The sequence below is a fragment of the Pezoporus wallicus genome, unplaced genomic scaffold (genome assembly GCF_028554395.1).
Source record: "Pezoporus wallicus isolate ANWC-B61680 ecotype Strahan unplaced genomic scaffold, APGP_CSIRO_Pwel_v1 contig_227, whole genome shotgun sequence".
In the NCBI taxonomy this organism is placed as follows: domain Eukaryota; kingdom Metazoa; phylum Chordata; class Aves; order Psittaciformes; family Psittacidae; genus Pezoporus; species Pezoporus wallicus.
The window spans coordinates 6788110-6804575 of NW_026635704.1; the positions used below are offsets into that span (position 1 = coordinate 6788110).

The 16466-nt window shown below is 39.3% G+C and overlaps 1 protein-coding gene across 5 annotated transcripts in view; it reads left to right on the forward strand.

The window, feature by feature from the left end:
* Positions 1-16466, forward strand: part of DLGAP1 (DLG associated protein 1) — a 405562-nt gene that overhangs the window by 272826 nt on the left and 116270 nt on the right. For all 5 annotated transcript variants that reach the window (XM_057397547.1, XM_057397548.1, XM_057397549.1 and 2 more), the window contains one exon: positions 1753-1967. In XM_057397547.1, coding sequence (XP_057253530.1) covers positions 1753-1967 — 215 coding nt within the window. The remainder of the gene's footprint in view (positions 1-1752; positions 1968-16466) is intronic.

A 16466-nucleotide genomic window follows, 5' to 3' on the forward strand; every position in this document is an offset into this window, starting at 1 on the left:
TTTACCAAGGCCAGACTTAACCAAGAGAGAGGGCTTAGACTGAGTACAAGAGGAAGTGACTTGTTTGAGCCATGAAGTTCAAGGAAGGACCTAAATCATGATGCAGTAAAAAGAAGAGTAAATGAAAGAAGAAAGTTGGCAAGGTCTTGGGTTTGAAATCAGCAGGAAACAAAACAGTGACATAGTTTATGAATAGTTTCTTTAATTAATTATGATTATCAATAAGTCCATGAATGCTTAGGACCATTAAATGTCTTCATTTCATTTGTGTAGCCCAGTGGCTTTTTGGATTACAGTTTATATCAGTGTAGATGGATAAAATGCCATAAAAATTTGACCTACATTGACAGTAACGTTTGAAAGGCCTTAAAACATCTGGACTTAGGTTAAGTTTGCAGTGGGAATCAACAGCTAAGCTGTTAGCAAACAATCCAGTGTTTCAGTTTTGGTTCTCTAAACAAGCTGGCATGTAAATACTATGGCTGTAGTCTGTGAAGCAATGGATACACAAGATATTCAGCAGAAGATAGATGTTGTTGAAGAACAAAATTTCCATAGGAAAGAGGCACTCTGTGATTATCCTTGTAGATTCTATTATTCATACGCTGCAGGAAAAATTTTAGCAACTTAGATATGAGACTCCTTTCTTAATATGGCTTGTAGGGGGGGTTGAGCATCGTAGCTACAGCTTGCTGTGGAGAGTGATTCACTAAAAATCAGAAAAGTAGCAAACTGAAAGTTCACAACTACTTTTATTTAAATCAAACACAAAATATGTGTAACTAAAAAGCGTTTTTGCAGTTTCACCTTTGTTAGAAAAATATGCTTTCTGAAAAATAACTTTCAGACAACTCCTTCAAGGACCCTTCTCCACCGCATGTTGTTTCTGCTGTTACATGAAGGAGAAGGGTGTTGGTTTACAATGACCAGAAGCTCCAAGAGCAGAGGAGAGGACAGGATGAGTGGGCAAGAGCACCGTGCTCTTGAGCTGTCCTCTTGCTATGTTCCAAAATCTCATGAACGCACATTCCCAGTGGTCCAGATTTCTGGTGCAAGGAACAGATAGCACTTACTTCAAGAGAAATGGTGTACATCAAGAAGAAAAAGAAGGGAATAGAGTTGTATGACTCAGACGTTCAGGCTAACATAATTCAAAAGGAGGATCCCTGCAAGCTGGCAGGTGTTCAGTGGTGCTAATTATGCTGTAGAAGCAATAATAGTATAATTTCACACTTGCAAACCTACTTTTGTGATGATTAGTGCATAGCTCCATTAATCTATCTTGAACCAAAGTCATCCTGGTCTGTGTAGCATTGCACACTCTGTCTGAAAAGACTATGCTATAGAGATTTGTATTTAATTTTTTCTGCCTCACCAGAGGTGTTTGATTTGTTAAGCTAAACCAAAAATACCCTGATCTGGTTTGCAAATGCTTCTAATGAAAACCACTAAAGAAACAGGTTTGTCCAGCCCAGTATCAGACCTAACTGAGGCTTCTGTGTCAGCACATTAGCTAGAACTTCCCAGATAAGTAGTGGAAAATAACGAACTCCAGAGATGCTTGTGACTCTTCAGGGGGAGAAGTGGGCCTCCACTACAAGCAACAACCCATGGCCAGATGGGATTAAGAATAGGCCCTTGGCCATGAGAGGTTTTGTTATGGCTCTGTTGTTGCTTAGCACATTCAAATCTTTCTGTGCAATTACATCAGGGAGGGATGTATTAACAAGAGAATTGTGCTTATCACTTTAGGTCCCTCAAGATGAATGGACTGGATACACTCCACGAGGTAAAGATGATGAGATTCCCTGCCGACGAATGCGTAGTGGCAGTTACATCAAAGCCATGGGGGATGATGACAGTGGAGACTCAGACACAAGTCCAAAGCCATCTCCAAAGATCGCTGCACGGAGAGAGAGTTATCTCAAGGCCACCCAGCCATCCCTCACAGAGCTCACCACCCTCAAGTAAGTCAGTGCTCTACTATGTCATATAGAGTTCTTCATTAAGACGTGCAGTTTCTGTTGCTATTTGTTTCTATTCTTTGCTTCTGGGTACCAGTTAAGGAAAGTATTTAAATAAGAATGTTTGGTCATGCTTATTTTCGGTTGGGATTTTTTTTTTCTGAACAAGAGTAGATTTAGGAATGTATTTCAATGTTATTCTGAAGAGAGACCCTACTACCTGTGCTTTGAATTTGCAAAGTATTTCAGCCTTTCAGTGTTAAGTGAGTATTCAGGTATGTACAATAGATCTGTTCTTTAAATATTTTGCTGAATTATAGTTTTGCCCTGCAAAAGCTTTGCATGATTGTGTATTTATTTATATTCAACATGTGAATTTAGCCCTAAAATAGTCTTTGCAACTCAACAAAGAACATCTGACATTTAATTGAAAAGAACAATGTCTGAAAATAAGCAAATCCATCGTTTCCACCCTTTACTTCACTCAGAATTGCCCCGTATTTTGTGGAGAAATAGAACCAAAACTGGGGGGAGAAGGAGCAAATCATTTATGGAAGAGGAATTATTGTTTCTTTTTTTTTTCTTTGTTCTTAAATGTCAGTTTGTGTTGTTTTTATTTGGGCCTTTTAAAAGAGCCACCTAAATTCTCATGAAAGTTACACAAATGGATAATTTTGGTTTTAGTGTTGTATTCTAAATGATTCTAAAATTGAGAGGTCCCCTACAGCAAAAGAATAAATTATATCCATAAAAGAAAGTAGTGTGAATTTAAATCAACAGTTGTTTCTGTCTGTCTTCTGCAAAATTCAAAGCTATAATAGTGAATCATAGTTCACAGAACCAAAAATAACTTGATTTTAGTATAACTTGCCTAAGGCTGTAGTTTTAAAACGAATTAAAAAAAAAAGTCTCTGTATCTCTCTTCTAGTACGTGTGATTAGTGACAGAAGACTCCTTATGCATTACCCTCATTAATTTCCTCTCCTTCCTTCCTTGTCCTTCTCTACCCCATTTTTTCCCAGATATCTTATCTGAAAAATAGATTTTAGAAAGAAGCGTTTGATCCTTGTTAAGAATGTCATGGTCTTGACATCAGTGATGAATAGACCAGCAGAAAAAAAAAAAAAACAAAACAGACTTATTGCAGCTCCCCATAACAGCCTGCTTGACTTTGTCTCTGGGGAAGCCACAAATTGTTTCTGTTCTGGCTTTCCATCAGTGTCCAAAGGAGAGAGCAGTCTCATTTTCTACAGGGATTTTCATAAGCTAGATGGTGCTTGCTCAAGGGATCCAATGATTCCTCTCATCATCCAGCAGAATTTACCGCATCCTTTCCTGAGCCAAAACTCCTCCTCTGAGATCAGTTATTACATCCTCTGCAAGGTGAACATGAATGTTATGTACCATCACAAATTCCATAAAGCCACGCTTTATGCATGGACACACTGTCAGGCACAGAGTTTATTCTTTCTGAGACTTTAGAAACATATGTTCCATAGTTCTGTAATATATATGTGAAGTACAATCTATCACAGTGAGTTTATTTGCTCTTGGTCATTCCTGTTCTCTGTAAAAATATGATTTTCAAAAGAATATCGAATTATTATTGAAAATAAAAAGTCCTGCATGTCATTGTTCACCCACAGAGGATGTTAGATCAGAGGGCTTTGGCAGAAGAAGCTTTTTGAGTTTGGCTTTGAAGTCATTGTTATTCATCAAAGTGCTTGTGCAAATACTTCATTTTATATATATTTTTTAATTCCTTCCTATTTGGGAAAGCTCTTAGGAATGTGCTTGATTTTAAGCTGTGCTCTATAAAATTCATGTACATTTTGAAGCTATGCAGAAGTAGAATGTAAATCACTGGGTAGGGGAAGGAAGGAGAAAATGATAAATGGTAGTAAAACACGAAAGAGGACAAAATATGAGATAACTTTTCTTTTTTAATGACTTTTCATCAAGAATTGGGATGGAGTAAAAGTATTTGTTTTAATCCATGGTGATACTTTGTAGAAATATTTCTTCCTCGGGAACCTTTCCACTTTCAGAGACAAATTGTATAATACATAGTTATGCATTGCTTTTATTCTTTTCTGCTGACCATCATAATTTGGGGTTTTTTTGGTGAGAACTAGCCAAGTACTTGCTCTGGGAATTGAAGGCTTCTGTTAAGCTCAGTCTTTTTTGCAGACTTCTTCATACTTCCTTAGTTGCATGAATTGACCTTGACCATGACATTGCTTGTTCATCCCAGGGCTACCTTGATTACTCTGAGAGTGAGTTGTGATAGAGTTTCTCTGGCATGTCAGCCAGAGTCTAAATTAGGGCCCCTAACTCACTGAATATAGGTCGTCAAGCAATTGTGTAATGTGTGATAACAAATTATTTCCTTGGCTTACTATTGACTTGAGTTCAATTTGCACCTGAATAAGAGCTTTGTGGAAATGAGCCAACAGCCACTCTCGTCAGCAAGCAGCCTTTTAGTGACACTAGTGGACTTCCTAGCTGTCCTTGTGGGACACTATTAACACCTTAAAGCTGAGTGGTATTTCACTCCTCTAATTATGTTATTTTCTGTCACTGAAGAACAAGGCACCTTCGAAAGTGGTGATTCTTCAGTAGTAATTGTCAGGAATCTCCTGCACTTCTTTCTGCTGTTCTGTTTTCTATATGCAGGCTTTAGTTGGCTTCACTTTCATCTTTGGCAGAGCAAACAACTTAAAAACAAGTTCCCCTTTGCTTTCACTGTTTTTGAAAGGATTTTTCATCTTATGGGACTTTTCCTCTCTGAGTACTTTAAGTCTAATATTGGTCTCACAACCCACGCTGTTCCTCCCACCTACCTACAATTGCTCATGCGCCTACTGTTCTAAGGCAGGATTTTCATTATTGCCAATGTTTCTTTTTATATAAGGACTAATTTTTGAACAGCACAACTGTGTCATATCTCCTTTACGTAATGCAAATTTATTTTCCTGTTTTTGCTGAGGTATTTTTCTTGCTATACCTTACAATCTCCCTCCTACAACATTCCTCCCATGCCATGGTTTCCATGTGGTTACAGCACATGTGTCAAATGCTGTGGTACCATTCTGAACAAAGCACATCTTGTTGTGATCTTGTAATGCACACCTCCGCTGCTGCACTCTCATTATTCTACCAGGAAGTAAGCAGCTTTTTCAGTCTTTGCTGGCAGTATCCTCTTGGTGTTTAATCTTTCACAGTCCAGATAAACTGACCCAGCTGGAAAACAAACAAAAAAATATCTGGTGTTTTCTTGCCCATTCCTGAAAAGTGGCAAAAGTTTATCTTGCACTTATAAGCAGATGGAAAATAGGTTAGCTAACTTCTAAAGAAGGTGCAGACAACAGGTAACTGACATTTCCAGCTCAGCTTGGTTCAGGACATATTCCTTCACTATCTATATGTTCCCTGGTTATGTTTAGCCTGATTTTCATTGGGGAAAAAAGTATGCAATTACATTGCCTGTCCACACACCGACCTGTCACCTCCACCTCCCAGTAACTTTTGAACTTGTTGACCAGCTTTAACTAAGTTTGCTAGAGAGAATGAAGTCTGGAAGATATGAAGTTCCAGCAAACGTTATGAAGATCTCTCTGGACAAGGCAGAGAATGATCTGCAGCTGTCCCTTGCAGTCTCTTGAAGTGGGCGAAGTAGCTGGTGAGTCAGCACAAGATATTACTTGATGGCAGCATTTTCCCAGCCTGAAAGATGAGGAATGTGGAAAGGACTGAAAATGTCTGTGGAGGATAAGAGGTCTAAGATCCTGTTACCATAACTTTCCTACTTCGTTCTACCCCTTTCCTCTTCTCACTACATCCACACTCATTGCTTAAAATACAGGTTCAGATTATGGCTCCTAACTCAATATTACTTCTACTTTGGGGGCTCAGCCACTTCAGTCTTCTGCAGTTCTATTTTTATTTTTCCTAAAATATTACAGTGCTGAAGTACAGTATTCCATTTGTGGACATTTTACATGGATTTTGGGGTATATGCAGTTGCAGTATTGTACCTTTGAACTCATATTTGATTATATAAATCTTTTTCAGAGTTGTTCTCTCTGATTACCAGTGTATTGACAGTTTCAATGATCTTGATACTTTGGAGATGCACTGGTGTAATTCATGTAAAAAGAAGAGAAAGGAGAACAGAAATTAGGTTTTTTCTTTAAAAATCTTTATTTTCAAGATATTCTCATCATAGCTGCATGTATTCCTGTCATTTATTGCATAGGTGAGTAATACTTGCAATCAGTTCCTAACTTTATCAGGGACATTCCAACAATAATATCTCAAAAGATATGCATGTTATTTGTGTACACCCAGGCTTATATATCTTATGTGCTAACAGAAATAGCATAAGTACTTTCTACTTGTATATTTATGGGAATCTAAAGATAATATTGTTTTGGAAAACTCTGTGCCATTTTTCTCAATATTCTATAAAATCACAGTAAACAATCAAGCTCAATTACATGGCAGAATCTGGCAGGAAACTTAACAATAGTGACAAAAGCAAGAAGAAGGAGGTAGATCTGATTTATCTCTCCTGAATTCCAACATTCCATCACCTGTCTGAGAATTGACCAGATCAGTTCATGGCAGACAAGCCTTCAAGCTAGGGTCAACCTATATTACAAATCAAAGCTTAACAGAGTTGCAGGAGCCGCTCTGGTAGGGTGACTTGCCAAAAAAATCCAACTATCCCATTGTTACATTGCGTGATTCAGATAGAAATCCCCTAATCCTTGCAAAAGTTAAAGAAATTATGATCAAAATAGTTCCTTTAGTCTGCAAAGCTCCCAAACAGTTTTGTCTGGTGGTAACTTGTGGTGATCAGGAGAAAAGTGATATGCACACATGGGCACATCCATATAGACTGTTAGGAAGGTAAAGTGCATCATCTGCATTGAGCGGATTAATCATAGAATCATAGAATCACAGAATAGTTTGGGTTGGAAGGGACCTTAAAAATCGTGTAGTTTCAACCCCCTTGCTGTGGGCAGGGACACCTTCCACTAGACCAGCTTGCTCAAAGCCGCATCCCACCTGGATTGAGCACTTCTATGGGGCATTAATGGTGAAATTAATGGCAAAATTGCATACTGTCTGTTTTCAAACATGTCACTGGGACTGATGTGAATGAAAGGATGAGCAAAGGTCCAAAACCTTTTTACAATAAAGACACAGCAAATTAAATATCACATGGCAAGGATGTTGTAAACATTAAGTGCAAAACTGGAGATCATTATAGCTTTGATTTTCCTATAGTGATGAAACACACGTTTGTTTGTGTATGTACGAATCTTCATCGGTCACCAAACTGAAATATGCAGCTCTCAGAAAACTATGGAACAATATAAACTCTGGAGATGGTTCTCCCGCTTTCTCAGCTTTTCTGAAATGTTGTTCTTGGGAAATATCTGCACTGAAGTAAATGATAAGGGATGTCAGGATAATTGTAGCCTCACAGACTGGCTAGACTCTTCTGGCATTTGAGCAGTTGAGGCTGATATCCTTACATTGCACTAGCATACATCTTTAGGTATGAAAGCCATCTTGGTCTTAGGAATAAGGTCCTTTACTTTAAGGTTTTTCTGTATTACGAAAACATGCTCCGAAAGATCTCCAGGAAAAAATAAAGGTGTCATTTAAACAAAAGCATACTTTTTTGTCCTCTTTCTGCTAAAATTAATGAAAATGTCCCTTTAACTTCACTGGACCAGATCACAGATAGGGGGAAGGGAGAGGGAAGATACAAGGTGATGCAATACCTCATCTTCCTTCTGGTGAGTATTTTTAGACATATGCAGGGAAGCTTGTTAATTTCTTTTTCTTGTTGAGTGACTTCCAATTAGGGAACAATGATTTTCCTAATTAGTACAAAAGCAATAAGATTGATTAATCTTTTATTTGTGTTTTACAGTATGCTTCCAGTACAGTGTTTCCCTGTTTCATGTTACAGTCTCTTTCATTTTCATCAAATCTTTAGCTACTGAAACTATTGTTTCCATTTTCCTTAGGTGTTGTTTGTTTGTTTGCTTGAAGAGTGAGGTTTTTGAATTTCCCATGAAAGAGAATAGAGCATCACTCTGAGCTTTGGACGTGCAGATGAAGGAATAGTATTCTGGAACAATTGTTGGCTTGGCCCAGCCTGCAGTCACTGATGCGTGATATATTACTTAGCTTTATATTACTCTAATCCCTTCTCTCTTCTCTCTGAAAGCTAGGGAGAAACTGTTGGACAGGTTTCTCACTTTTCAGGCTCATATATCAGGTATGATTAAGTTCAGTGAATAAGTTGTAAGTCAGAAGAAAATTTGAAAGGCAAGACAATAAAAAATACATTTCTTTTGAGGTAGTAGCTGGTCATATATTTGGTTTCTTTATGGCAGCTGACATCTGTTTTGTGTACATGATACTTAAGGAGCAGAGGATATTGATTTATTAAAGGAACTTAGATCTTGGGGTTTTCAAAACAGTTGCAGCTTTCCAGTGATGGATATATAAAGCATGTTCAGTCAGTTAATGCTTAACGTCACTGATGGTTATGTGAGAAAGCTTGTGCCCCATTGCAGCTTCCCTTCTGGGCTTTGTGTGCCCTCACACAAAGGTATGTATAATTTGCAGCACAGAAATGAACCCACTTATCTCACTGCACAATCCTCTGTGGAGAAAAAGCATTCTTACAGTTCACTGCATAGTACATAGGTTGGACAGGCACCCCTCCTCTCTACTTCTGTGATAGAATCATGGAATAGAATGATCCTCACCAGTTTGTCTTGCAGTGGAATTGAGATACCTGAGCTATTACAGTCTCACTGCTAGCAGACATTGCTTATCCTATCATAAAATTTACCCTTGTGTCAAGCCACACCTAGCTCCATGAGCCCTTATGCCCTGTTATGCTGCTATTGTCACCTTTGTGTAAATAATAGTATTTTTTGTTTCTCTAAGATAAGAAATCAGAATTGTGTTGTGATATGTGACCTATACTACTGTTGTTGTCTCACTTGTACTTTTACTTGCTGAAATTTAATGCAATTAAACTGTTACAATTAACTTACACATGAAAAAACATCAGCCAAAAAAAAAACACTTCAACTTTGCTAGTCAAAGTGCGATTCTTTGGTAATACTGGAGGAGAGTTTTGGAAGTTGATAGTTTGTTAACTAAAAGCTGCAACCTCATTTAGATTATTGTCTGACCTGCTGAAATCACTAGATACATGACCCCTTGCCCTCTATTTAGTCATCTGCCCCAACTTTGCATAATATCTAGCTTTATGTAAAACATAGCTACAGATGAAAGGGAGGATTTCTAACTTTTTAACTTCTTTCAGTAAAATTCTCTAAACATTTATTCATTTTGCAGCAAATTACTTCGATGAATTCAAGTCCATCCCATTGTCTGATTTAAAAAGCAAGGTTTATTGCTGTAAGGGGCACTTCCAGGGTTTGCTTTAAGAAACAATTATAATCACTGAACCGAGATGTGGTTTTCAGCCATCTCTTTCAGGGTATAGTTTTTTACACAGCCAACCTGCATGCCTGTGTGCAAAACTGGTCTTGTTTATTTTTAGCCCTACTTCTGCCTACCTACTTAAAAGGCTGCCTCAGAAAGGAAGTTAATAATGTCCAGTGGGGACAGGAGAAGAAATACTGCCTTAGACTGCAAGGACATACACAGTGTATATGTTAGGAAAAATTTCCTAATGGTAATGATAGTTACGTGTAGGAGTGGATTGCCAAGAGAAATCACTTCACTGGATATTTTCAAGAAAAGGGTAGAAAACGTCTGTCAGGACAAATTTAAGTATTGCTGATCCTGCTTTAGGGTAGGAGGAGGGAACAAATGACCTCATAAAGACCCCTCCAGACCTATTTTTTATGATTCTCTGTCTTTCTCAGGCTATTGAAAATACCCACTATCACTGTTCTTACTTCCTTTTCTTAACTTATTTTTTAAATACAAAACCAAAATTCTCATCTGGACCAAATTATTCCTGAAGGCCTAATGTTGAATAGTAACTACAGATATCCCACCCACAGCACTGCTGCACAGTTCTTTCATGTATTTTAAATGTTATTTCATTGCTAGCATTTTGAAATTATGTTCTGGCTTCTGCCAGCAATACCATGCTTGACTCTTGGTATGTGATCTTGTACTATCTGCTTTAGTTTGCTAAGGGGAGCTCAGTTGATGTATTAAATCTGCCATGCAGAAAATTCACAGGCATAAAAAGAGATGTGCATTTGCACAAAATTCAGTCTAGAGTCCTTAGTGTCCAGCGTAACAAGACAAGCAAGCAGGCAACAATAATTAAGTTCATTATTCACAGCGATTTTCTGTGCTGATCAGCTAGAAGTGCAGTATTCTTTCACTGTGAAATGCTGGATCCCTTTTAGATTAAAAATGAAAAAAACCCTGTATTTTGCTTTAGTTTTAATGTGAATCACAGGACACTTTCTGTAGACATGCTTTGGGATCTTCTGTTAATTTATATCATGTTAAAGTGGAGAGAGAGAGAGACGTGAAAGTAATTGTTCTGTCCTTACAAAAAGATACTTTTAATATCCAAGTCATGTTGATGCACAGTCATTATTTTCTTGCATTTTCTTGTGTCTGTATTATTGCTAAGATGGACTGACTTTCAACTTATTTTAGTAATTCTCTGCTGGCTTTGCTGCAGTATGAGATAAAGGTTAGGGGCAGGGGGAAACAACGCCTAAGGCCCCTGGTGGCAGAGGTGCTAAAATAGGGCAGCATCAAATACCACCCTGTTTCCAGTGATACACATGGATGGAACTTCATCCTATCAGACCTGACTTCTTAAAATCTCCCCTCTTCTAAAGAAGTTATGAATCTGTTCAGGAGGGGAGAAACTAGGGAAAATCCTTAAAGATTTTTTTACATTGTGCCTGTTTTCTTGTTCATTGTATACCACAAAAAGAGAAGTGTCATACAATTGCTTGTGTTATTTGCTGGTGTGGAAAAAAACTATTTTGGTTTAAAACACCTTTGCTGCAGCTACTGAGTTCCTGTGAGACATTTCTGTGGTTGCATCTGTAGCTGAGTTGCATGGCAATTTCCCATTCCCCTTTAAAAGGGCTGTGCTGTCTGACCAGCTTCTGCCCTGGCTGCCCTGCAGCAAGCCCAGGAGCTGCAAAAAGCGGTAACTGGTTTTGTCATCCCCAAATGCCAGCAGCCACATACAGAGCACCCAAATCCTTCCCTTTCTTTAGGTGTCGTTGGGATGGCAGCCATGCTTGAGTTGTGTCTGTGCAGCTCTGCACTGTGACAGTGATGTGTCATGCTGAAGGCAAGCTCTGGATCTTTCAGGACTAGTATATAAATCTCCCGTTTCATATCTGACAATGGCTATTGCAAATCTGTGCTAAGCCTTTGTTACACTTGAAAGGAAACATTGAAAAACTTCTTTCGGAAGGTAGTCCTCCTTGAGCTAGTCCTAAAAATGTTCACAGTTATTACTTCTTACTTTATCAAACCTAACTAGGCATAGTATTGACATTTATTAAAACTCTTCCTTGTAATAATCAATATTTGTTACTGCCTGCATAACAAAAATTGGAAAATGTACTAGAATGCACGGTTCTTACATAATTTAGTACTTTTACTTTTTTATGAAACTTAAAACTGCTACTTGTTTTTTTATCACATTAGAGAAACAATTTGATTCTGAACTTTACATAAATCTCAAAATCTAGGATACATACATAATGCAGAAAGCTTACAACTACTCTGGGTGAAATGGCGTCAATGACAACACCGAGTCATGACTTCATCTCGTAATATTTATAGCAGTGATAGAAATTACATTTATAAAAGCTGGATTGGGGGAGGGGGCCATTTTCTGACTTTGAAAAGGTCTCTTTTCATTATTCTAGTGGGATGCAGCCAACATGTCATTCAACCATCCTTGTGAAGTTGCAGTTAAAAGATGTTTGAATCTCAGAAACGTTGGCACTCTCTAGTCAATAGGGTCCAATCTAAATGTCTAGCCATGGATTTCAGACTGCTGCAGGATCTGTTGGACTCATCTCAGTCATGTGCCTGTAAGAGCTGTGAGACAACAGGGCTTTGGCAGAGATTTGTTGCTCAAAGTTCTTTGAAATGCTAGTGAGTCAGGCTGTGCCACTGCAGTTGTTCAGTCATTTACTGTTGGGTAGAATGTCATTTCTGGCAGAGCAGTCACTCTCAGTCTATTACTACTTCCCCCACTCCCACCCCTCCCCCCTCTCCCTTAGAGATCATTTTATTTGGGGCACAAATTAATTGCTGGTTACCTGTGATGAAAAAATGTGAATTGAGAGAGCATGGATGATGCCTTATTCAAACAAGATGTTAGACTGACAGTGGCTGGTATGAATGTCAGCACTATGTCACTATTTCTGTTGTCCGTTTCTCTTTTCTCTCTCTTTTTCTTCTTTTTTAAGCGATTCCTTAATATTAATCAGTAATCAGAGAATCATAGAACAGCTTGGGTTGGAAGGGACCTTAAATTCATGTAGTTCCACCCCCTTGCCATGGACAGGGACACCTTCCACTAGACCAGGTTTCTCAAAGCCCCATCCAACCTGGCCTTGAACACTTCCAGGGATGGGGCATCCACAACTTCTCTGGGCAACCTGTGCCAGTGTCTCACCATCCTCACAGTGAAGAATTTCTTCCTAATATGTAATCTAAACCTACCCTCTCTCACTTTAAAGCCACGTCTCCCTGGCATCTTCTCTGTTCCAGGCTGAACAAGCCCAACTCTCAGACTGTCTTCATGAAAGAGTTGCTCCAGCCTCCAATCATCTTCATGTCCCTCCTCTGGACTCACTCAAGCAGATCCACATCTTTCTTGTGTGTCCCAAATAATCCTCAGTGCTTAGCTAAACATCGTTTCTCCATTAAAGGGGCCAAGATTTGAGAAAGTGACAGAATGACCTTCTGACTATCAACTATTTGTATATTTCCACCTCCCTAGTGCTTATTTTATTTCCTTTTTCAATGAATTTCACACCTCTGAAAATAATGAGTATGTAGCATTATCGTCTGCTTTCATTTATTACAGTCCCAATCGTAACACACTCTTAAGATTTTCATCGGTGGTGATATAATTATTAACATTTTTCACTAGTCCTGTTACTAAGTTCATCCTTGTGAGTCTTTCAGAGTGCATTTATCCCACAGTTCCTACTCCCAGCTAGAGCTGTTCTGTTGCTCCTGGATCATTCTCTTTTCTCGTGGGGGAGGCATGCAGATTGTGTTGGAAAATGGCTATGCCTTCCTTCGTTTTGGTTCTCCATTGCCACCACCGTACATGTGATGGTTAGTTGCACCCAGTCATGCTTCAAGCTATTTTTGGAGTGATTTCATGGGCAACTGGGTGTGCTCTCTGTTCCAGTTTTCCCAAAAGGAGTTGCTGGGGAGGCTCACAATCACAGCCTGGAAGCCAAGGTGCCCTTGCCATCAACCAGTGATCATGCAGCCTTTGTGCACTGCTCCCTATGCAAACATGCATGCACCCCAAAGTGGCTTTATACTATCAGCTCTAATTGTCCCTTCTCCAGGGAAGTTAATCAGATTCATTATATCTCTGTGATGACTCCAGTATCTACCTGAATGTTTTGCCTCTGGCAGAAGATTGACAAGCCCTCATTTTCTATAGAAATTGCATGTTATGACTATATTTCCTTCCCCTGTTCTCAGAATCAGTATGTCCATATAATGAAAGCTTGTTATTTAATGTAACTAGTTCCCTTAAGGGCAACAGCTCACAGAATAATAAAATAATCCATTTGACGTTCATACAAATGATGAATCACCTGAACAGCTGTCTCTAAAACCAGGGCTGTAGCTTGACATTGATGTCACAAAGATTCTTCATCTTTCGAATGTTTTCAGATTATCTGTTTTATTTCATGTACCTCCTTTAAATTATGTAGTCAATAAATAATACATAGAGAAAGAATCCTTATTTCTAAGGAATATTTTTAAAGTGAAATAGACGTGAAGTAATACTTAAAACATTGATCTTAGAGCATCTTGATTATTTGCAAGCTTGTTTTACAATATTTTCGATATTAAAAAATATATAATCCCTTCTCATAAATAGAATATTTATGTTTCTAGAGAAGAAAAGTAAAATTAGTCTCTTTTGTAGCCAAAAAAAGAACCCAAACCCAGCAAGGTAAAAGCTTGCTTCTGAGCTGAATCTTACAGTTTTTATCATGCTATATTATATTTCACCATTACTCCCTCAGAATTTCTATCATGGGCACCACTGAAGCCAGCCAGAATGGGAAGTTTAGATCTGGTCCAGTTTAGATCTGAGGTTAATGTAAATCCCGTGCCCTGCTCCCGGGATTACCCACTGCACCCCGTACAGGCCTGATATAGCCATTGGGAGGGCATTCCACTCCATGGGGAGGTATGCACTCTACTTGAAATCAACACTGGGGTTTTTCACTAAGGCATGAGACTTAGTGGGAATAAGGCAGAGAAAAATGATTGTAAACTTTTTCTCTTAAAGTCCTTGGGAATACTATGCAATTGGGATCTGGGTCCTCACCACTGGATTCTGCAGTGAGTTGTTTACAAGTCTCAAGTGTAGCGTTTAAAATCTGAGCTGTGGAAGTTTTTTCTCCCCCCTGACAAAGTACATACTAAGTTTTAGATGTTGGCCTTCTACCCAGCACAATGGGATGATAACCTCTGCCATGAATTAATCAAGCTGCTTGTTAAAAAACATTATCTTGCCACTATTCTTCCAAGTTCTTTTGAATTCAGACAAATTTAACAGCTTTCTCTTCCATAAAATGATACACTGAGGTTAATTACAGTTCAGGAGCACTCTAAGGTATGATTTGGCTGCTCTGTGTTTCTCAGGTCTAAAAAGAGCATAAAGAGGTGCCCCTGGAATGAGTGCCTGGCTTGCATTGTTCCCATAGGGAGGAGGAGGATCAGTCAAGCAATTAAAATGAAGGACTGAATTGCAAAACCCTTAGCTGTGCTACTCCTTTTTTGTAGCAGGGGAAAGCAGGGGAGGGGTGGGGAATCTGGCCCCCACACCTACATGCTATGTCCCCATGTCAGGTAAGCTGTGGCCTCGGAAGGAGGGTACATAGAAGGAGTGCTGGGCACTTCACCACTGCTGCTCCCTGCCTGGCCCCTTACCAGTCACAGCTAAAGGTGTGCCTCCAGTTCTGGGTAAAAAGGGATTATAATGCTCACTTCCTGCACATTGGAATGTCACAAAGATTGATTGATTACAGTTAGTGCAGCAATCCTTGAGCCTTCTAAAGAGGTTGCAGAAATGCTTATACCATCATTAGTCACTGACCCCTTGCTTTTAGCTCCTGCTTTGCATTTCCTGGTGCTCATTGAGATGCCTGGGAAGAGCTCCGCTGCACTGCATCAGCAGCAAGGCACAGTGTGGGGAAGAAGTTAAATCATCCTCATACTTCCATGCTGGAGGAGATGCTTCAGAGGCTTGCGAGACCTCAGCCAGAGATAAAAGGGTCGGTTCCTGTAGTTCCTCCTCAACTGTGCTTCCCACATGCATCCTGCTGCCAGGATACTCTCTTCTCTCTTTCCACCTGCTGTATGTATTTGCTCACCCTGTCATGTGTGAAAGCCCGCAGGGAAGTGTACTACTCCTAGGAGTAACAGTAACTCATGTTGCATTTTTCTGTGTCTGTTGAAATTCATAGGTATGATATATCATAACTTGACACATCTCCCCCTCTCTTACTGCTGTGCAGCCCACACCCATTGCTAACATATGTCCTAGAGGTGGTTCAGCTACTTTCGCAGGGGGTAAATGATAGATAGGCATGCTTCCCTTCAGCTATTCCTACATCCCCTCTTCCCTCTATGACCTGCCTACATACACTAACGCATGGCTTCCCACTCCCATCTCTATAAATTTTCTTTGTATTTGTTACCCTTCACACTATAGCAGAAGGGAACCTCAAAATGCTTTTTTTTTCCCCCATAGGGAAGGACTTCAGAGCTAGGAAAAGATATTTTAATACATCTCAGAGCCTGAGCTGCCATGGTATGTGCTGCACAGAGAAGCAAACACACCACACGCACTGAAAATCACAGTTTGGTTGAGTGAGGGGGTTCCCACTGTATGCTCTGTGCATGCCTATTCTTGGAAAAGCTGTGAACTTTCTGATGAAAAGCCATTTGGAGGGCTGCAAGAAACATTTTTCTGTTATTGTCTCCTTATTTCTCTCCTTTGGGGAGGGTAGACAGCAGCACCCGTGGTCCTGTACTAATGGCAGCCCAGTCACCCATTAAAAGCATGGTGCTGGCAGGGACAGTAAAACCTACAAGACCTAGTGGAGGGGCGGTTTTCTACTTATATCCCAAGTCCTTAGTATACTCACGACAGAGATTATTCATGACCTTTCTACACTCTTTTTGTGAAGAATATTGATCCATTTTCTTCTGCTGAGTTTA